The 22,712-nt window shown below is 49.9% G+C and overlaps 1 protein-coding gene across 1 annotated transcript in view; it reads right to left on the reverse strand.

Moving 5' to 3' along the window:
• PLEKHA6 (pleckstrin homology domain containing A6) overlaps nt 1-22,712 on the reverse strand; it is a 136,289-nt gene that overhangs the window by 105,406 nt on the left and 8,171 nt on the right. The window contains exon 3 of the mRNA XM_073802048.1: nt 22,007-22,064. Coding sequence (XP_073658149.1) covers nt 22,007-22,064 — 58 coding nt within the window. The remainder of the gene's footprint in view (nt 1-22,006; nt 22,065-22,712) is intronic.

Below are 22,712 nucleotides of genomic sequence, written 5' to 3' on the forward strand. Positions count from 1 at the left end.
ACTATCCACTTTTCATTGCCTGTCACAATTTGTTTTAAAAAAAGGAACGTTTTCATTACGTTTAAGTAGAGAATCGCGTGTGGAAACACAGTCAAGAAGGTTTTTTTCACTTAACTTATGTGGAACCCAAACACCAAAGAGATGGACATAACCAAGCTGGTGCAAACGATTTTCAGCGCTTGATCTGGATATTCTATGTTGCTATCTCCCACATGGCATAACGTTGATTGTTCTCAATTAATGTCTTGATTTGATCTCTATCAACTTCAACTGGTCTACCTGACCGTGGAACATCATCCCGTGAGAAATCTCCAGCACGAAACTTCACAAACCACTTTTGACACGTTCGATCAGTCACAGCACCTTCTCCATACACTGCACAAATCTTTTTTTGCGTTTCAGTTGCGTTTTCACCTTTCTTGAAATAATAAAGCATGACATGCCAAAAATGTTGCTTTTTTCCTTCCATCTTCAACATTAAAATGGCTACACAAAAATTCACCAATTTTGATAAGTCTTTTTTTACATGCACGCTGACATGACAGCTGCCACATACAACCTAACACATTGAAGTTAAAGACAACTAAGTGCTACTACAGCCATCTTACGGAAAAAACTGAATAAACCTTTTGGCCAACCCGATACATCATAAATGTAAAACACCTATCATTGAAAAGATTCCAATTGTACATATACTTCAAAGCTTTGAAATATGCTCAACAGCTTGTTACTAATAAAATGGAGAAACACAGATACAGTCTATATATTTTTAAAAATGCATGAGTGTTTTATAAAAACCCTATTACTGGCAGTCCAAGAGGCAAACAGGGCATGTAGGCAGTTAATGATCAAACATCCTGGAAATAGTTTTATGCCTGTCCCTAGAAGCCTCGTCAGTAAGACTGATTTCAAGATCTTGGAAGACAGAATTCTCCCCACCTCACCCTCATTTCTACCCCAAGTTGAATAATGTAGAGCAGTACCCTTCAAATTTTAACGTGCATATGAAACTCCTAGGGGATCTTGTTAAATTCAGATTCTGATTGTGTAGGTCAGGAGTGAGGCCTGAGATTCTGTATTTCTAACAAGCTCCCAGATGATGTAGAGGCAGCTGGCTTATAGAGTAAGGATTTACAGGGCCTCAAAGGTTTACCTGTGAAGCCAGGCACTCTGAATATGTTTGGGGCATCTGTGTCCCTTCCCCTATATCCCGGGAACCCTGAGAAGTGGTGGAGCTGAATTTGGAGGTTAGGAAGTTCCAACGATACTTGCTCAGCTCAGTTCCCTTGATAAGCAAGTGTGCATCAGATGAGCAGAGAAGAGTGAAAGAGACCCACTGAGAGAGAAAAGACCCATGGTGGGGGTGGGGGGATTTTATTTCAGACCAGTGTGGGTCAAGGTATTTTCCAAATAGAACACCAGATATAGAGTAGCATTATAAAAACAACCAGACTGCATCAATGAGGGTTCATGTGTGTTTGGAACAAATGTGAAGGGACGCTCTGGGCTCCCCTTGACACTGGCCTTCCCTCTAAAGCAGATCACATCTTTTATGTAGAAGAGGGGAGACCTAAACCTAGCAGCTGTCCACGGGAAAATAACCTGAGGATTTCGGCACAATGAGCCCAATTTAAACACCGGTGATTTGCAAACTGGGTCTGATGTAATAGAAAGAGATGGTCAAGTAGACGGCATCAGAGTCCCGCTGAACAGACCACACCTGGAATACTCTGTTCAATTCTAGACAATTTATTTTAAGAGAAGATAAAAAGTTACCATGCACAGAGTGGCTTGTAGTTGCCAGGCCCTGTTGTAAAGCCTTTTACATGTGTTAATTCATTTAGCCCTCTCAACAACTCTATGAGGTAAGTACCATCATTATCCACATTTTACAGATGGATGAACTGAGGCTTGGAGAGGTTAGGATTATAACCAGGGTCACAGAGCTGCTGAGTGTGAAGCCAGGTGCAAACTCAGGCAGATGAATCCTGGAGCCTATGTTTTCCCACTGTTTCATATTGTCTCTTAACACTGGTCTGACTCTTGAAATGATGACAAAAGTGAGCTCAGAAAAGAATGATCAGGATGGCCAGGATGCTGAACTAGAACCAAAGGGTGGATGGTAGGAAGAAAAGTTTGAGTTCAGCATCAAGGAAGGATGTGAGTTGAAGCTGTCCAACAATAGAAAACGCTGCTTCACAGAGCAGCGCTCCTAGTTACTGGGGGTTCAAGCGGTGCTGGCTGACCACAAGTCTGGGGTGCTGCTATCTGGAGGAAGTTTGGACCAAATGAAAGGTTGCTTCCAAATGAAAGGTTGCTTCCAAGCCTGAGACTCTAGGTCCCTCTCCTGTCTTGGTCTCTCCACCTGGAAAAACAGGCTCTGACATCCGAGCACAGAGTTTATAATGAGGTACATTTAGCCCAGACTTGCCCACAGATTCCGGTGTATATGATGGAGAGAAAGTGACAGCTATGCCCAGACTACAACTTGCCTAGGATGCCTGTAAACTGAGCCACAGGAAGGATTATGGCAAATATGCAAAGGAGCTCCTGCTGACACCTCCTTCCCCTGACCTGTTATCATCTCAGGAGGTTCTTCTGGGAGTGATAAACTCCTCTAAACTGGCTGAAAATAGCTCACTCCTTCTCAAAGAGATAATTAAGAATATAGAAAGTCATCATAAAAAGTATGAAAGAGGTCAGTGTTTCCTAACCCAAATTATACTTTGGGCCAGCATCTTATCTACATTATCCAAGTACCCCAGAAGTGAGTGATGAAGCCACGTCTCCAACAGGAAAGGCAGAGAAGGGTGGATGAAATACGATCAAACTCCACCCTGCAAATCCTTCAGCCAATGACTGGCTCTAAACCAGAAGGAAGAGAAATCATCTGAAATCTCAGCCCATAAAAGGACCTGGGCTGAGACCATCTTCTTATCTTACTGTCTTGCATGTTGCCCCATCCCAAGGATAATGCCCAGGGAAGGTGGGGAGAGGTATGTATCAAGCACCTACTATTTCAAGACACTATGCTAATTACTGTGGGGAAATACAAATTTATCAGAAAGACATATGTGAAAGAAAATATTTCAGAGCAACTTCTATTTCCAACTGGCTGTTTCAGCCAATGAAAGGACACTTTTGAAAATATAACTTAATAAGTACACAAGTGTTGATGGCCTGGCCTTGGTTCTGACAACACCAGATTTGGAAGATGCTGGGCCCGATCAGGATGTTTTCCGTTTAGAATTCTAGGGAGTACTTTCTGGGGTCTAGACACTCTCTAAGTTGCCATACTCTGCCACTCTGCCTCCAGAACAGCTGACCAGAGGCAGCCCATCAACACGTAACTGAGCCTGACCCTGTCCATCCGATCCAGGCTTCCTGTCTCAGACCTCGGCCCCAACCCCGTCAAGGCTTCCCTCCACTGGGAGCCTTCTCCACACTCCCCATCGCCACTGTGCCGGAGGTCTCAGTTTCTCCCTCTTCTGCCTGCTTTCTTCACATCTGGGATCTGCTGCCATGAGGCAGGTCTGTGGGATCTACATCTTGGTCCCCCTCAGAACCCATGTGCGTGCTGCCCTGGGTATAGCCTCACCCACAGCACAAGTCCTAAGAGCTGACGGATGTGGCTGGTGTGACAAGCATCACCCTGAACAGGACAGCAGCATCAACCATGATCCCTCCTGTACCCTCTTCTCTCGCCCCATGCCCTGCTCCCTGCCCCTGCGGCAGGTTCCCTACACAAACCCTCCTTTCTGGGCTGAATCACTTGACCTTAATAGTGGGATCAGAGGCATTAGGAAAAGTAAGCTCACCCAACTTCCCCCATCTCTCTCTCTCTCACACACACACACACACACACACACACACACACACACACGGAAAGTAACTACAATGATGGGGATGTTGGGGAAGGGCAGAAACACCTGGGAGTAGAGTACAGGGGAAAGAAGAGAATGAGCTAAGCCCGCCCTGCCGGCTGCCACCGGAGGGTTAAGTTGGTTTAAATGAGGACATTGGTTTCTGGATTCAGAGAAGGCCCGCACTGCTAAAGGAGGCTATGGCTCCTGGAGGAGCTGCTGCCTGGTTAGATAATGCCCTCCTCCAGCACTATGCGGGCCAAGGGAGCTGTAAGGACCGGCACCGCATATGGTCCCTGATTCCCCCTGCAGCTCAGCTCTGCCTTCAAGCCTTCTCCTCAGCATCTCTGTGACTTTCTTTCTACATGGTCTGAAGGGCTGCCAGCAACTGACAGCCCCTTCCTACATGCACATGAACCTGTAAGTAACACATGCACACACCCTCACTCCTCCAGAGGAAGCATCTACCTCCTGCCCCTCCCAGGACACAGGGTCAGGGCACCTGGGGAAGGCCAGCGGGGCAGCCCTGAGAGGCCGAAAATGAGCCGTGACTGTTGGGGGTGTCGTAACAAAGCAGAGGAAAATAATCACATCTTCCCCCCCTCTCACTCCCATCTCCATTAGCTCACTATCTCTGGCTAATATGCATGCATTCAAACTTGGGTCACACGAGGGGCAGAAAACCATAAATCCCAATTCTGATTCCTCCCCCACTTCTCAACGTGGTCTTGGATGAGCAGCCCATCATCTCAGAAATATTAGATTCTTCATAAGTAAAAAGTGTTAATCAAGTCGCCCTGGACAAGCTAGTATAGAGCATACTGGGCATACACAGAATACACGGATGCAGAGATAAGGGGTCCCTACAAGACACATGTTCATCCAACTCCCACGTGAATCAGTTCATCTCACAAGACACATGTTCATCTAACTCCCACGTTAATCAGTTCATCTTCAAGCACTGAACACGGTCTCCTTATATGATCCCAAGGCATCAATTCTCCTGACTGGAAACCCAGCATCTCTCAACCTCTATTCACCCAGCCTCACACCCCCACTTGAGCCCCAGCAGAATTCCTAGTCACATACCCACTGCCCTGGCCCAAGGCCCTGAATCCAGCAGCCTGGCCATGCGGGGTTGGGGTCGCGGATGCTCATCACTTTGGCCACCCAGGGCAGAGGCTTGAAGCCGGCCCTCTCCTCCCACAGCTGCAGCCCCACCACTGCTCCCCAGGCCTCCATTCAACACCAGGCAGCCTGTGCAGGAGGGGCTGCGTAGACGCTGCAAAGGGAACACACCCAAACGGAAACGAAGCGCCTCAGCTGTGGGCTCCTTGCTGCTGTTTGCAAAGGGCAAAGTCCACGCCGGAAGAGGAGGACTGGCCCACCTCCAGGACGGGAGACACAGGCCCTGGGACACGGAGAAACAGCCACGTTCTCACAGCACAGCTGAAAACGGAACCGAGCCCTGTGAACTCCACACACTCTGATTCTTACTCTGGGCCTGATCGTGAATCTGTCACAAGTATTCACAGGGGCAGCCTTCTGCCCGGGACGGTGCTCCTGGGGTTCAGCACTCCTCACCTCTGGGTACTAAGCGCTCCCCGACCTGAGCCCACTCTGTGGTCGAGGCCGTACCTGACCGGACTCCTGCTGTTACTTCCTTCGTCCCGCTGGAGACGGACAATTAAAAACTGGTTTTTCCTGGGCCTCGCTTAAGGCTTTCCTATCAGAAAATCTCCCAGGAGCCTGGGCCTGTAGGCAGTCCCAGGACCCTGACACAGGCTCAGCGCCCAGGAAAGCTCGTGGGGGGCGGCTTCAGTGCAGACAGGCCCACCCCCTTCCTTGCCCCTTCTCCCTCACAGACACAGAGGGAGCACCCAGACCGCTTCAGGCTCAGCCTCATCTTTCACAGCACCCTCGGCATCCAGCAGACAAGAGGGACGGAGGCCTAGGCTCAGCTCTAGGCCCTCATTTGGGATCTTTAGAGCCTGGTTTCTCTGTTTGTAAGAAGAATCCTCCAATTCCTCTTGCAGCAAGAATGAAAATGGGCAACAGATTCAGCACAAAGACCCCCTTTCAAGCCTTGCCCCTGCGACCCTGGGCCAATCGTATGACCTCTGATCTGCGACCCTGGGTAGGTCATATGATCTCTGAGCCTCAGTTACCTCACAGATTGCAACTGTAAGGATCCAACCAGACAACCTCACACATGGAAGGTGGGAGAAGCCCGAGGTCCTATACATGCCTGAGGAGCTTTAGTTAGGATTCTCTCACAGTGTTTCTCAAACTGAAGGTAGTGACCCAAAAGTGGGTATGAAATCCAGCCGAAGGGTCAAGGTATCTTTTTTTAAAACAAATAGACCAGACTAGACTCAAATATGACACGAAGCATGCACCACACACAGTAAGGGTATCGCACACGTGTTTGCTGGGCTGTGATGAAAAATGTATTTCTGCTGGTGGCAGTCAAAATTTCGATTAGGTCCTACTTTGAAAACTTTCTTGCAAATGTTCCCACCTGTATAAACTTGCTTCCTGCCCTCAGAAGATTGGGATGGTAAACTCCTTGAGGCTGACAGCCATGTCTCTGGGTTCTCAAGAATTCCAACTCTCCCACCCCCTGCCCCCATTGTGCTGGGCTAGGACTAGGGTTGGCCTCCAATACAAGCTGTTCACAGGCTGGAAAGCATCCAATGAATAGAAAATCAGCGAGGAAGGTGAGGGGGGAACCATCATTGACAGTGCCAGGCACTGTCCCAGACAATGTCCCTGAAGGTCCGTGTTAACATTTTACAGATGAGGAAACTGGAGTTCAAAGAAGTTAAGTTGTCCAGGGGTGGGGTGACCAGGATGGAGACCTAGGTTTGGACAGTCCACGGCTCCCTCTCTGGGACTCGCTGCCTTTGTCACGGCCTGAGAGAGCTCCTGCACTGCCCTATCAAATCTTCCAAACGTCCTGCATTGCCCAAGATGACTCATACCACAAAATACACATACACACATGGCAGGAAACAACACAACATCCTTTCCTACCTGCCTTTCTCTGGCTTTCCCAGTCCCACGAGGGAGAGAGAAGAGGGCTATGCTGGGGGCATCTGGGATTTGTCTTCCTCTTGGTCCCACCCTTGTCCTTCTCTGCCTCTTTTGAGGCTGATTCCCCCTAGCTCACCATCCCCCCCCCATACCAGCTAACTGGTTACCAGGGCAACCCAGCTGGGAGGCTGCCAGTTACCATGGCAACGCAGCATGGCCGCCAGGCTGCCTTGCTTAGGAAGGTCGGGGACCGGCCGGCGACAGAGCCATTAGGATGTTGCCTGCAGGAATGGCCCAGACTGAGGGGCCTACGTGCCTGAGGGAATTAAGTTCCTGCTGTTAGGGGGCTACTTCTTAGTTTCCCATGAGACAGCCTCCCCCCGCTGGGGGCAAGAGCTATAACCAACCTACCCAATTCTCTCACACAAGGCTGGTAGCCTCCAAACTTTTCAGCAGAATTCTGGTCACCTCACCTTGAGGAAGGTTTCTCAGAATGAGCAGCAACTGGCTATCACCCAGCCTAACCCTGGGCCCCCTCACCCTCCTCCCTTTCTGAGCATATCTGGGAATCAGCATGCCTGCAACATGTGTGTGTCAGCGTGCAGACGGAGTCTCTCCATGATGTACGCTGGTAATAATAACAAGGAAGAGCTACTATTTCCTAGGACTTATTATGTGCCAAGCGTGTTCCAGGTACCTTGCCTGAAGTCTCTCCATCGATCCAGATAACAAACTTGTTATCCCCACTTGGTAGACACAGCAACTGAGACTTGGAGAAGTTAAGGAACCTGTTCAAGGTCACACAGGTATTAACTTGCAGAGCTAAAATGAAGCTGTACAAATCAGCTTCTGAAATTCCTTGAGCCCCTGGCTAGTGCACCTCCTCCAAGTACCCAGCCCGGCTTCAAGAAAACATTTTTAACATTTATTAAAAGATTATTTGGTGCCAGATGTCTTATTTATATTATTTTATTTCATTTCATCCTCACCTCCATAAACGAGGTTTTAGTCTCCTCACACAATAGCTTAGGAAACTGAGACTCAAGGATGTTAAGCAACTTTCCCAAACTGACGAGACCCAGCTTCAGGCCCTTCCTCAGGAATCCTTTCCTGACTCTCCAGGGAGAGTCTATCGCTCTCTTCCTTGGCCACCAACAAATGCAACATATGTCTCTATCATATACAGGACAATCATTTGCACACACGTCTGCTCCCTTACTAGACTGTGAATTTAAAAATTCATTTTCACAACCTAGTACCTGGTCCATAATGAGCATACAGTAAATGTTTGCCAGAAGTAATGGGGCTGGTATTCCAAGTCCTGTTCATCTGCCTTAATTCCATGCTCTCTCTACCACGTTACCCTGTCTCATTCATTCATTCAGTCAGTCAAAAAGCAGTTATCAAACAACTGCTATGTGCCTGGCTCTGTGTGGAACATCACAAAGGCAAAAACAAATAAGACTATCTCTTGCCTTGAAGCAGCCCAGTGGAGTGGAGTGGGGGTGCATGCCTGAGGAGGACAGGAAATAAATGCCCCCCACCACTGCCATCAAAGGCTTTCTCATGACTGTTTCCCCACTGCCTATTCCTTGGACCAAACTCCTTCCCCTCCAAATCTTTACATATCCAACCAACATTTATCGAGCCCCTGATATGTGCCAATGCCTTCAAATCACCCATGGTTTGGGGGACAGTGAACAAGATAAGAAGACAATGGAATCAGGAATTATGTGACATCATGAGAAGTGACCAGGAACTAGTGTCCAGGGACACTGGGACCATTTGTCTAATTCTAAAGAACTTCCACATTTGATGTGATAAAGCAATTTCATGTTGCTTTACATTCACACCCACTTCCTACATTAACTCATTTGAACCTCAGTGATGCAGGCAGGGCAGGAATTATTACTCCCATTTTAGAGATGGGGAAACTGAGGCTCAGAAGCAGAAGAACATTGGATTAGAATGAAGGAACCTGGGTTCTGGACCTCACTTGTGATTCCAACAAGGCTAACTATACTTCCATCAGGACACTCCCACCCCACCTTCCCACCCCACCATCCCTCCTCACCAAAAGCAGATTTTCCTTCCCTGCTATGACCTCTTCAATTCCCCAGCTAGGCAGCTGCACTTTCTGGAGAGGCAAGCGGGCTGGCCTGCAGTCTGTGGATAGCCCACTGATGCTAATGAGGACCCAGGAACCAAGCAAAATCAGAAAAATAACCTCACCACCAGAGGCCAGGTTGAATTTAACAAGCTAATCGCAAGCATTAGGCTAATTAAAAGCAAATTGGCACCTGCAATTATAGACTTGGGTTCTCAGGTAATGATGAGCCAGACTGAGTGGACTTGGTGATGTCAGAGCTAGGGAGGGACCTCACCTCCCACACAGAGGGGGTTCCCAAGCCCCGCGGGAGGAAAGCCTCAGCATCCATCCATGCTTGTCAGATCACTGTTGACTTGCCCAGCCCTATATCCTGGGTTCACACAATAAGGACCAGCCCTTTACAGAGACTAAATGACCTGGGAGGATTTGACAGTCACCCTGGATACCATCTGCCCTAAACATATTTCCTACTGACCCACCTCGGCATCTGTCTGACCTTTGAGTTAAAGCATTGCCTTCTGATATACATTGTTCAAATACCATGTCTAATAATAACTGACATTTGTGTAATTATTTGCAGTTTAAAAATCACTTTCATATATATTACTTATCTAGCCTATAACTAGGTAAGCAGATAGTGATACTAACCCCATTTTTCAGACCAAGAAACAAAAGCTCAGCGAGATTAAGCAATTTGCTACAAATCATACAGTTGCTAATTTGGACCAGGATTTGAATCCATGTCTTCAAATTCCAGCTGGGCATTCTCTCTACACCCCAGCAGGCAGTGCACTGACTCTCTCTTATTAACACATGGACCAGAATTAGTTTATCAGATCAGCTAGTGCTACTTTGGAAAGTGCAAAGAAGGCTCAAAGGAATGGGGAACAGCCTGGGTAGGTTTGCCGGGATCAAGAGAGGATGTGCACCTGGCAGTGTGTGAGGGGTTGGGCAGTGGGACTGGGCAGCTGGAGGAGGGGAGCCAGAAGACACCAGAGGAGCCAAACTCCCTTGTTCAGGCACCTGCTAGAAGAAGCTACAGAGTGTGACATTCCAGGGAATTACCCTGGGAATGGGGAGTGGCTGTCTCACTATGCTCTGTGCTGGTGAGACCAAACCTGGGGTGAAGCAACAGGAGAGTTTGAGGAAGGGTGTGGTGGTCACTGGAGGCATCTAGCCTCAAACACGGAGACTTGGGGGATTTGGGGGGAGGGGAATCATGATACTGGCTTCAGATATATATGTTTCTCATGCAAATCAACAATAGTAATATAATAACAAACACATTTATCACTTACTCTGCTCAGCATGATTCTATGTGGTTTACATATGTGACCTCATTTATCGTCACAAGAAGTCTATGAGATAAGGTACATTATTATCTTCATTTTACAGATGGAGAAACTGAGGCACAGAGAGATTAAATCACGGTCAAGCCCATATCCCTGGTAAGTGGCAGAGCCCAGATTCAACCTGAGTTTGGCCCCATAACTGTGATCTAGACAACTGCACTAAATTGTTTTTTAAGAAAAGGCAAAGACTTGAACAAACAAATGACAGCAGATGGACCCTTCATACTTTAAAACCTCTTTTTAAAATTTTAAAACTCACTACTAATCAAACAAATGGGTTAAAACAATAAATTAAAACAGTGAAAAAGTTATAACTGTCAATGCTGATGCTCATGCAAAAAAAGGCATTCTTATACGCAGCTGCTGGGAATGGAAATTAGTACTTTCGAACAAGGAAGTGGCAAAATATGTCAAAATATTTTAAAATGTAGGAATTCCATTTCTGGAAATGTAACCTAAGGAAAACAATCATTGATATGTGTAAAGATTCAGATATTTATATGTTCACTGTAGCATTGTTTATAAAAATGACAAACTGGAAACACATAGTTTAACATAGGGGCCAATTAAACAAACAAATAAATAGAATAGGCATATAATGAAATACCAGACAGTCACTTAAAATGATGTTGTAAAAGAATAATGACGTGGAAAAATGCTTTTTATTTAAGTGAAAAAAATATATGCTTGGTCCAAAATTTTAACAGTATTTTGATGATAAATATAGTCACATGTCTGTGCATGAATTCATAAAAACATATATACACCAAAATGTTAAAATTATACACTAAATTTCTGAGAGAATTACACATAATTTTAATCTTTTCTTTATGTGTTTTTCTACATTTTTAATAACTATGTACTACTTTTATACTCACAGAATAATAATTTTTTAAAGGTATACCCTCCATCACATTAATTCTATGTCTTGGGATTTATTCCAAGGAAATAATCCAAAATACAGGAAAAGCCTCATGCACAAAAATGACCACGTTGTGTTATTTGTAAAAGGAAAATAAGGGGAACCACCTAAATGTCCGATACGAATATGATTACATAAAATACATTACATCCAAAGGCTATTATACACTATTTTAAATATGAAGAAAACCATCTTTATCGCTGTGGGAAAGAGAGCTGACTTGCTCTGCGCTGCTTCAAAGAATCAAAACCAAAGGGCAGAACACAGAAGCGGGCAGATTTGATTCCATATAGAATGTTCTAACCTTGGAGCAGGCAGCCTGGTGAGGTAATGAACTCCCCGTCGCTGGAATTATCCAGGGGAGGATGATGCTCCCCTCAGGGAGGCCACAGAGGGCTGGTCTGGGCTTGGAGGGCGTCTGGAGCTGTGGGCGCAGAGCAGGAGCCCATGTGGACTGAGTGATTGCCAAGGAAAGGGTCCCACTCGGCCTATCCTCAACGCGCTTCCTCTCTGCTCACTGTTTATTTTAAATGTTTCCCAAAGTGTGTTCTTTCCTCACTAAATATGTGGGCTTTTTTTTAACTGGTTGGAGACTGGCCTGCCAAAGTCATCTCACTAATGCACTGATGTCCAAGCACCTCAGCCCAGAGCTCAGCACACCGTGGGAAACCTCTCAAAGCCAGGACCCACTGCTACGGCCGCAGCCCCCACTGCTCAGCAAGCTCTACCCGACGCCCCGCTGCAAGCTCCCTCCTCCTGAGCCTCCTCTGCGGGGCCCACAGGCTCAGTGCCAAGGCCTCAGGGGACCCACAGCAGGCCAGGGAGGAAGACAGAGGAAACGGGCTCAGGCCCATCAGGCCGTGTGTCAGCCCAGGCCACGCGGCTGCCTGCTCACTGACTTCCTCGGTAATTACTTCATTTCCACCGAGCAGGAAGAATCCAACTCAATAATCCAGGCAGACACGTTAAAAGTAATTATCTGTGTAATGCGTCCTGCACCATCACCTTTCTGTGAAGAAGGAAAAAAAAAGCCAAGCCCGGCAAAAGAAAAAAAAAAGGCCCCCATTGTCTCGAGCCTGTGCAGCCGCAGCCAGGATTAATTACACCGCCGCGCTAACACATTTAGCACCTCGCCGCTGACTGGAAAGCCAAGGACTTTTAATAATTCGTATCTGCAGCCTAGCACTCTGTGCCCTGCTGAGGACACAGAGAGCGCTTGTTTTCTGTCAGGCAGTGCCAGGCTCGCCCCTCGGCCGCCCCACCTGGAGATGGCTCCAGCCTCGGGCCACTGTCTGGCTCCTCCAGGGAGGCCGCGTCTGTGCGAGGGGGCGGGAGGAGAGGCTGGGCCTCTGTGGGGCCTCCCTCCCACCTGCGCTCTGCCAGCGGAATCTGCTCATCTCCTGCCCGAGCTGAGATGCAGCGCTCTGAGGTGGGAGCCCGCAGGATCCCCCAAGCTCCGCTTCCTGCAGAGGCGCCTGGAAGCCAGAATTTAGGGGATTCGTAGGGCAGCTGCCGGCGACGTCCCTGTGGCCGTCTGGACAGCAGGCTCAGGCAGAGACAGTCCAACCGGGGCTCCCACCCCCACGTGCAGGAGACCCTCAGGGGAGCCAGACTGTGGGTGAGGGGACTATAGGGATTGGGAAGGAGCTGCCAAGCCTTGAAGGCCGTGACCCCCTTTGACTCTGAGTCCATCCTCGTCCCACCACCTTCCCCTCAGTCGCTCAGACCGCCCCAGCCCTGCGCCCTAGGGCTGGCTCCCTCGTTCCTGGCTCTCCCATCCCTGGCCCTCCCAGGTTCCAGGTTCCAGCCCCCTCTCTTCCCTTCCGCCGCTTGCCTGTGGTTGCAAGAAGCATCTCCCCTATGGAGGTGCCTATAGCCTCTCCTCCCTTCTTCTCCCTCCATCGTTCCCGTCTAACTCTCCCCCTCAGCGCCCCCACTCTACCTTTCAACACCCCACCCTGCCACTTCCTCAACCTTTGCCCAGAGCCTCACACAATAAGCCCGAGGCTCTGCTAGCTGCAGCCTGGCCCTACCGTTATAAAACCCATCCCCCCATGCTCACAAATCCGGCTCCAGCTCCTTCAGGGCTAAACCCAAGACCCCAGAGGTCAGACGCCTCCTAGGAATTCAAGAGCCTCAGCAGCCCCAAGCCCCAACCTCTGACCCATAAAAGACACACCCTGACCCCTCCCACACTGAGGAGGTGGGTCCCTGGGGCTGACCTGAGCCTGACCCCCAGACCACACCCCCATCTCTCCTTCCTGCTGGCCTTAAACTCACTGTTCTGGCAAGATTAGAAGCAGGGTGGGGCTGGCCTCTTTGCTCTAGCCAGGCTGGGGGCCCCAGCTGAACCCTAGGAAGCTGGCAGCCCCAAAGCTGGCCTCACTCAGGAGATGCGGTTCAAATGTGATAAATTCAGACAACATTAGCCCCTACTGGGGGTTCTGGAGGTGGGGGTGGGGGCACAGAGAGGGCTATAATTAACATTCTCAGCATCCATGATCCCTAAGTATCACTGCCAAGAATGAGGGATGCGGAAGGCAGTGGCTCCGCAGTGCCAGCAACCCAGACTCACACGGCGGCGGGCGGGCTGCCAGCCCTGACCAGAGCCCAACCTTCCTCCTCCCACCTCATCTATATGATGCATCAAAACAGACTCACCGGCTTCTGAGGTGTGAGTCCGGCGCTGAAAAGCTGTAACTCTCCGAGCCCTCAGGCGCCCCTCCCCCCAGCTGAGGCCAGCTGGGGTCCTCCTCCCCACCCCTGGGGCCCCCTTCTGAGGAGCAGGGCTCAGATCTGATGTGGTCTAATCAGTCATCTCTCCAGCTGGCAGGTCCCTGGCGCAGGGAGAGGATGCTGTTGTGGTGACTGCAGAATCCAGTATCTTTCCCAGGCAGAAGCAGCTGGGCATGCTCCATCGTCTCCCGAGGGGATTTCAGGGCCACGTGACTCTCCCTCCCCGAGCTGTCACTTAGGATCAGGAGTAAATAGTCCCCAGAAAGCTTTAACTCCATCCACACCAGCGACAATCTGTTAACCACCCATGCTGCCTGCCTGGGTGAGAACAGAGTACCTCAGCACAGCCTTCCTGGCCTTCCACCACTGCGATGAGACTGCCCCCCAAAGGGGATCTGGGCCACCGTCTGTGTAAGCTGCATTTTGCAGTCCTCCCACCAGAGCACAGGGAACCAGAAGTTGCCCAGGGGGCTGGCATCTGCGGCCTCACCATGCCTGCCTGTGGTTGTCTTTTGTCTCCATGGCTGTCTACCCAAGAGATGGGCGTGTCTCTGGGTGTCAGGAGGCCTTGGCCAGAGCCCTAGTGCCCTCACATCCCCCCACCCCACACAGCGAATTTAAAGAAATCATGTTTGGAGCTGACTGGAGTCCGTTACAAGATGTCAGGACCTTCTAGGTCCTCAGCCCAAATTGGTCTCCAATGACCTTGGGCAAGGATGCTGGGGGTACCTGTGTTTTGCATTATTGAGGGTCAGAGGCAGAAAGGAGGGCTTCAGCTAATAGGATTTCAGCCCTGTTTCTGCTGTAGAAAAGCCCATGCCATTCAGAGATCTCTCTCTCTCCCTTCTTCTCTCCCTTCCCCCCACCCCCTCTCTCTCTGCCTCAGTTTCCTTCTCTTCACGTTTCTGTGGATGCTGGAAAGATTCTCTGTGGCAATAAGTAAGTGCAGGAGAAACACTGAGTTTCATAGCCAGGATCAGAAAGATGGAAAGAAAATGGAGTATTCCCACGGGAACTTCCAGGCAGGCTCACCGGGTCTCAGTCCTACCTGCCCCTGAGACCCAGAAGCTGGAGACCCCAGTGAGTTCCTGGGGTCACTTCTGAACAAAGAAATATTTCAGTAAGCAGGGGCTAGATAAGGGCAGCTGCCAGCACCCACCCACACGATTATTAGATCTTTCCTGAATGTTTATTTGAATGAACTTGATTTTTTAAAAATAAGCCTCTCTTCACCTAAATACAACTATTTCCCTTCTCCATGGGTCTCTTTTAATGTGATCTGAGCGTAAGTTTCATTTTCACCAACTGAAGCCTTTATCTTTAAAAAGAATCTACTATGGAAGGTACAGGAGCACAGAGTTCCTCCCAGGGTCCAGGAGGAGCGGGGGAAGGGGAGTGTTAAGGGGATCTGATCTACACCCCTCTCCCACACACCCCAGAGGGAGCTACTGGAATGACCACCCTTCCCACCCTAGAGCAGGCCAGGCTGGAGCTGGGGATTCCAGGTTAGAATAGCATGCACTTGCCTGCAGCTGTAGTGGGGACGGGGATCCCTAGGTCACACCCCACCACGGCTGAGATACTGAGTTCAACCCAGCTGAAGGGGCAGAGAAGTCCTGGATGCAGGCCCAATGCAGGCAGCACCGATTAAGCCTAACCCACCTGCCCCGGCTCTCCAGGACTTGGCAAGTCTGCCCAGTACAGGCCGGGGGAGAGCTGGCTCCCAGCCAGACAAAGATACAGAGCTCTGGGGGATCTCTGGCCTCGAAGACCCAATGGAGTGAAGTAAGGCTGGGGCAAGAGAGTACAGCATCCAGGAGGGGACAGAGAAGGTGGGAAAGGGGACAAGGACCCCAGCCTCCATCCCACAAAATCTTCAGACAGCTGGAAAGGGCAGGAGATGGGCCTACGGGGAGGGTTTTCTGGCAGACAGAGGGCAAGGGCTGCAGATGAGTCCCTTGGGTCCTCCAAGAGGCCAGAGCCAGAAGTGTTGATGCTTCTCGGAGATCTGTGGGGGCATGAGAGGCCGAGGGAGGATGGCTGTGGGAGCAGAGCCTTCGCTTTGGGGAGCGAGGCGGGGGAGATGCTGCAGCAGGAGAGTCTTAGAGGTCCAACAAGGATGGATGAGGCGAAGCTGAGAAAATAGTTGACCTTCGCCAAATCTAAATTCTCTTTCTGTTAACCAGCAGAGGAGAAGCGAGACTTATCTGAAAGACTCAGGTGGGGAGGGTGTGAGGAGGGGGTGTGAGGGAGAATATTCCAAAGAAAGTGCCTCTGTGACTCTGTCCATTCTCTGCTCTGGAATCCATGGCCTCCAGCACTTGGCAGAGAAAGTGCAAAACTCTCAGTCAGGGATTCACAGTCTCTAAACACTCGGGTCCTCCCTGCCTTTCAAGTGTCATCGCCACCCCTCACCACAAAGTCTTGGTGGCCACTAAATTGATTGATTCGTTACCCCTCAAATATGCCCTGCCCTTTCCTCACTGGCCACGTCCAGATGGCTCTCTTCCTGCAAGAAGGTACCAACTGGGGAGCAGAAAAAAGGAGCCCCATATGATGAGTTATCTTTCAGGACCTACCTGAGTTTGAGCCCTAGCTCCATCCTCAACCAGCTGAGGGAGTTTGAACAAGCTACCTGACTGCTGAGCCTCAGTTTTCCTCATCTGCAAATGGGGCTTCTCTGCCCTGAGCCACATACCATGCACCACCTTTCTCTTCATCTGTCTCATACTTTACTGTTCTGGGGTATTATTTGCCTTTCTGAAAGCAGAGCCAGTTGGGTCACTAATTAGCAGATTTACTGCCCTGGGACCTTTCTCCTTTGTCTTGTCTGCCCTTTGGAGACAATAGAACAGCTCTTGAAGCTCTACCGTACTTCCTGGGACACTGCCTCCTTGCGGGTCCCATGGGTTGGGGTCTATATTGATGACTCACGGTGGCCCAGCCCTCAAGTCCTGGGGGCAGAGCCCTGGGCTCCTGCACGCCTGTCCCCCCACAGACCCTGGCAAAGCACTGAGCCACTCCCGACTGAGCGGAGACACAGGTGCAGAGAACCCATTCTGGCCCCTTCTTGGAGGAAGTATTCAGACGAGAACAAGGAAGTGACAGCGGCTGGGTGGGACTCCCTGAGATGGAGGAGGGGCCAGGCTGGCATGGCCCATGGGGGCACCGTACCAGTGGGGAGGAGCAGTGGGGCCCAGATTGGGAACAAGGGTTATCAGGGGTGTGGCTCTGCAGAAAGCGCCCCTGCCTTATCGCTCTCTTTGCCAACTGAAGAGAGACGCACTCTTGGAGACAGAATTGGCAAGTTCCATAGCTGGCTGCTTTAGCAGGAAGCAGGGGAAGGAGCCAGGGGCCAGAGAAAATCAGGGATGGGTGTTACATAGCCAGATCTTTAAGCGTCAGAAAGAAGTCTACCAGCCCCATAGTGGTTGAGATGTGGCCGAGGATGGTCAAGATGGCCCTATCAGCTCTGGAAGGACCCACCCAATCAGCCTGAGGAGTCACCACTGAGCCAACCCTTTAGAGGCCTTAGCGGGGCCGGTCATGTGTGCTTTGGTGTCCTCCAGTGGACATATGTGGTACATGCATACAGGCTTGCAATGGGTTACCCACATTTTAACCCTTTGCTTTTTCTCTTCTCCCTGTACCACTCTTTCTGGTACATGACCCCTTTAAAACTGCAGGCAGGCTTGAGCAATGACATCAGCTGTGGAAACATGAGAATCACCTCCCAAGCACTATGAAGGAAAGAGTTTATTGACACACAATTATCATACTTGTCTGATCCCAGGCAAATATCAGTATTTGCTCATTGAAATTTGACTCAACCACACAAGAAGGAGAAGAAGAAGGAGAAAACCAGCTTCCCGAGTTATATATCTGACTTTTATTATTACCTCTTGGGATCCATGTCTGAGGTCCTCAGTTTCTAACTCACCCACCAACCGAATGTCATAAACCTTTGTAAGGAATTGATTGTGCAGGGAACTGTGAAAATAAGGAGAGTGGGCCAGAATCATTCATTCATTCACTCACTCACTCATTCAGTCAGGGGTTATTGATGCCTCCCTTGTCCAAGCAAGGCACTGAGGATGCTGGATGCAGCTGTGGCATTATGCTAAAGAGCCCAGCCTATGAAATCAGGCAGACGTGAGGCTGCATCCCAGCTTTGCTTTCTATAAGCTTCATGACATTGAACAAGCATTTACTCAGTTTCGGTTTTTTCCTTACTTTCTCAAACAGTTAGAGATGACAGTACCTCCTTCATAAAGCCGATCGAGGATTGAATGAGTTGTAAATGTAGTAAAGCTCTCAGCTCTGAGAGTGGCCACAGCTGCTCCTGGTGTGCAGAGTGGCCACCAAATCTGGGAATGATGCGAATGCATGATAGGATAGCTGACATTCCATCACAATACAAAATGAAATCATATTGTCTATGTTTCCGGACCTTACAGCCACCTTATGTCCCCTCTGCCCTTGATGAGCTTTCATTCTAGACCAGTAGTTCTCAAAGTGTGGTCCCCAGGGCAGCAGCAGCAGCATAACCCGGGAACCTGTTAGAGGTGCAGAGTCTCAGACCCTCTGAATCAGAAACGCTATGGCTGGGGCCAAGCAGTCTGTTTGACAAGCCCTCCAGATGATTTGGATGCACACTCAAGTTTGTGAACCACTGATCTAGGGAAAATGACACGTGTAAACAAAGAATTACAGTACAGGTGGGCTCTCCTGAACAAGTGACACCATGAGCAGAGTCTTGAAGGAAGAGCAAGTGTTCACAGGTGGACACAAGCCATGTTGGAGGAGGGATTCCACTAAGAAAGGCTGGGGGCATGGAATGGAGGTGTGTGCTAAGGGAACCACAAGCGATTTAGTCTATCAAAATGGGGTGTGGTGGGAGGCTGGAGAAGGTGGGCCGGAGCCAGATTACAAAGCCCTTTCAAGTGCCTGAGAAAGGAATTTAGATTTTATCCTATAACTGATGGGAAGCATGGAAGGTGTCTAAAGGAGAATGATATGACCACATTTGCATTGTAGAAAAAAGCACTCTTGGGATTTCCCTGGTGGTCCAGTGGGTAAGACTTTGTGCTCCCGATGCAGGGTGCCTGGGTTTCATCCCTGGTCAGGGAACTAGATCCCTCATGCATGCCAAAACTAAGACCTGGTGCAGCCAAAATGAAAGAGAGAGAGAGAGCCAGAGATAGAGAGAGACAGAGAGAGACAGAGAGAGAGAGAGGGAGAGAGAAAGAGGGAGAGAGGGAGGGAGACAGGGTGGGGGGAGAGAGAGGAGAGAGAGAGAAAAAGAAAGAAGAAAAAGAAAGAAAAAAGCACTCTTGCAAGCAGTATGGCCTGGAGGCAGGAAGATGAGTTGGAAAGCTGCAGAATGATCCAGGTGAGAGCCCGTGTGGGCAATGAACTTGGGTGGTGGCCATGCGGATGATGAGAAGTGGGTGGGTTGAGAGATATTTAGGAGGAAAATTGACAGGACCTACGGGGGAGGGGCCTGAAGGTTCTGCTTTGGTGGCACTTCTGACAAAGATGGAACCGGAGTTGGTGATGGGAAGGCAATGAGTTCAGGACTGGAAAGGCTGAATTGGGGGTGCTGAGGAGAATGCTCTGGGCTGGTAGAGAGGAATTAATTATGCCTCTATTGTTTATCTCCCAACATTTTTCATTCATTCATTCATTGCACCAAATATTGGGTTCCTATCTTGTGCCAGAAAGGTTCCAGGACAGAGTGGAACACAAGATAGCCAGAATCTGCTCTCAGGGTTGACACAGCAGTGGGGGGCACCAACCATAAAATAAGTAACGGAATACGTAAAAAAAACCTTTCAGGTAGCGGTAGGTGCTATGAAGAAAAATAAGGGGGACTAAGGAGGAGCAGGAGGGAACTTCAGAGGGGTCATCAGGAAAGGTCCGCTGAGAACATGACACGTGAGCTCAATGTTAAGTAGGAGCCAGATGTACAAAATAGGAGGAAAGTAGGCTTCCCTGGTGGCGCAGTGGTTGAGAGTCTGCCTGCCGATGCAGGGGACACGGGTTTGTGCCCCGGTCCGGGAAGATCCCACATGCCATGGAGCGGCTGGGCCCATGAGCCATGGCCGCTGAGCCTGCGCGTCCGGAACCTGTGCTCCACAGCGGGAGAGGCCACAACAGTGAGAGGCCCGTGTACCGAAAAAAAAAAAAAAAAAGGAGGAAAGTGCACCCAGGCAGAGGGAACAGCAAATGCAAAGGTCCTGAGGTAAAAGTGAGTTTGGCCTGATGGAGAAGATGAAAATCAGCACAGCTGCCCAGTTGCGGGAGATGAGGGCAGTGAGGGGAACAAGGCCAGACCATAGTAGTTTTTAAAGACTGATGAGATGAGGTAATACATGTGAAAGTTCAGGACCTCCTGGCAGTCCAGTGGTTAAGACTCCATGCTTCCACTGCAGGGGGCATGGGTTCCATCCCTGGTCGGGGAATTAAGATTCTGCATGACATGCAGCCAAAAAAAAAACATGTGAGAGTGCTTCATAAGGGACTTCCCTGTGGCGCAGGGGGAAGTGCAGGGGACACGGGTTTGAGCCCTGGCCCAGGAAGATGCCACATGCCACAGAGCAACTAAGCCCATGTGCCACAACTACTGACCCTGTGCTCTAGAGCCTGCAAGCCACAACTACTGAAGCCCGCGTGCCACAACTACTGAACTGCAATTACTGAAGCCCACACGCCTAGAGCCCGTGCTCTGCAACAAGAGAAGCCACCACAATGAGAAGCCCGTGCACCGCAACGAAGTGTAGCCCCTGCTCACCACAGCTAGAGAAAGCCCGCACGCAGCAACAAAGACCTAACACAGCCATAAATGAATAAATAAGAAAGTGCTTCATAAATGATCTCAAGAACCAGTCACACATAAAGGAATACTAAGGTGGTATCTTCAAGGAGAAAAGAAGTAAGTCTTAACTGAAGCAAGGAGTTTGGCTCAATTTCAGGAAAAGCTCAGGCTATGAGAGCCATGTCATATCAAAACAACTTCCAAAATGGATCATTTGTCCATGTTTGTTGTTGTTTTTGTTTAAGAATATGGTTAACAGCCGAGTTGATGTAAGTGCTGGCTGGTCTTGAGGTGGGAGATGGAAAGAGGACCTCTCATAGCACAGACAAGGAAGGCGAGGAGGAAGGGAGGGCGGGAAGGAGGTTCTCCCTCGCCGGCTGGGTGAGGGCTCCCTCTGCGGGCGCCGGTGTTCGTGCAGCTGCTCTCCACCAGCCCTGCAGGCCTGAGCACGCCTGCCTCACCCGTTGGAACAAAGCCAGGACCCAGCCCGGTTGGAGGGTGGAGAGACCCAGGCCAAGGCAGAGGGAAATAAGTCTAGCTGGGTAGATGTGGAGCTGTCTTCTGCTTCCACGGTTACATCCAGGCAGCTTTCCCAGGTGTACCTTAAGTTGCTGAGAACACGGGCTACCCCAGCCAACAGAGGGCTCTGACCAACCCCCGAGGGGAACACAGAGCCCAGACACACACCCGCCACCCCCAGGATGGCAAATGCCCGCATCCAGGAGGGCAAGAGTGACATTGTCCACCTTGCCACCACCTGACCTGCCGGGCTCACACCTTCCCTCCAACCAGCTCCACTTCCCACCTCTCATGACACACCGCGCTTCATCTCCTTCTAGAACAGCCTCTTTCTTCTACTCTGTCCCTCCCACCCACATAGCCCAGCCCAGAGCTCCACTCACCCCTCCCCACCCCATCTCAGAAAAATTCCCATGACTGACACTGGCTGTCTTGGACGAACATACACACAGACACACACACACACACGCACACACCCTGGGCTTTATCTGCAGTGCTCACTTGGAAGCTTTGACATCTCTTGGCCATTCACAGACCCAAGCAAGGCCTCCAGCAAGACCCTTTAACTATCTCCCTGCCCAAGGAGGCATCAGGTACAAAGACAAAGGTAGAACCAACAGCAAGACCAGAAAGAAACTCCATTTTACTCACTTGATGAAATACACAGCTCCTTCCTGGGTGGAATCCATCTCCCAGCCCTTGGGCAAACCTGTGAGGAAGCAAGATCACAAAATCACCCTCTCTTCCACAAGCCCAATCTGCACTCTGGAAGGATGGGGGCCAGGAGAGCTAGGAAAATTCGCAGATAAGCCAGTAGTGTTCAAACCAACAATTTCACCCTTTTCCGTCCACTATTTTTATCAGTCTGTGTTTCCAGCAAATAAGAGAGATGGCAGTGCAGGGGACATCCCCCATCAATGAGCAGTAAAGTGACCAAAGAGATCACTGCTTTGCAGGCTTTGCTCATTCATTCAACAAACTCTTTTTTTTTGCGGTACGCGGGCCTCTCATTGTTGTGGCCTCTCCAGTTGCGGAGCACAGGCTCCGGACGCGCAGGCTCAGCGGCCATGGCTCACGGGCCCAGCCGCTCCACGGCATGTGGGATCTTCCCGGACCGGGGCACGAACCCGTGTCCCCTGCATCGGCAGGTGGACTCTCAACCACTGTGCCACCAGGGAAGCCCCCATTCAACAAACTTTTATTGAGCATCTACTCTGTGCCAGGCCCTGTGCTGGCCCCCAGGGATATAGCAGTGAATGCATAGATGATTGCCCTGAAAGGGTCCTCAGGATCACCCCTGCTTGTATCACAGAAACAGAAGCTGGTGCCAAGGGTGGGTCACTTGCCCCAGACCTTA

The sequence above is a fragment of the Tursiops truncatus genome, chromosome 1, assembly GCF_011762595.2.
Source record: "Tursiops truncatus isolate mTurTru1 chromosome 1, mTurTru1.mat.Y, whole genome shotgun sequence".
NCBI lineage: Eukaryota > Metazoa > Chordata > Mammalia > Artiodactyla > Delphinidae > Tursiops > Tursiops truncatus.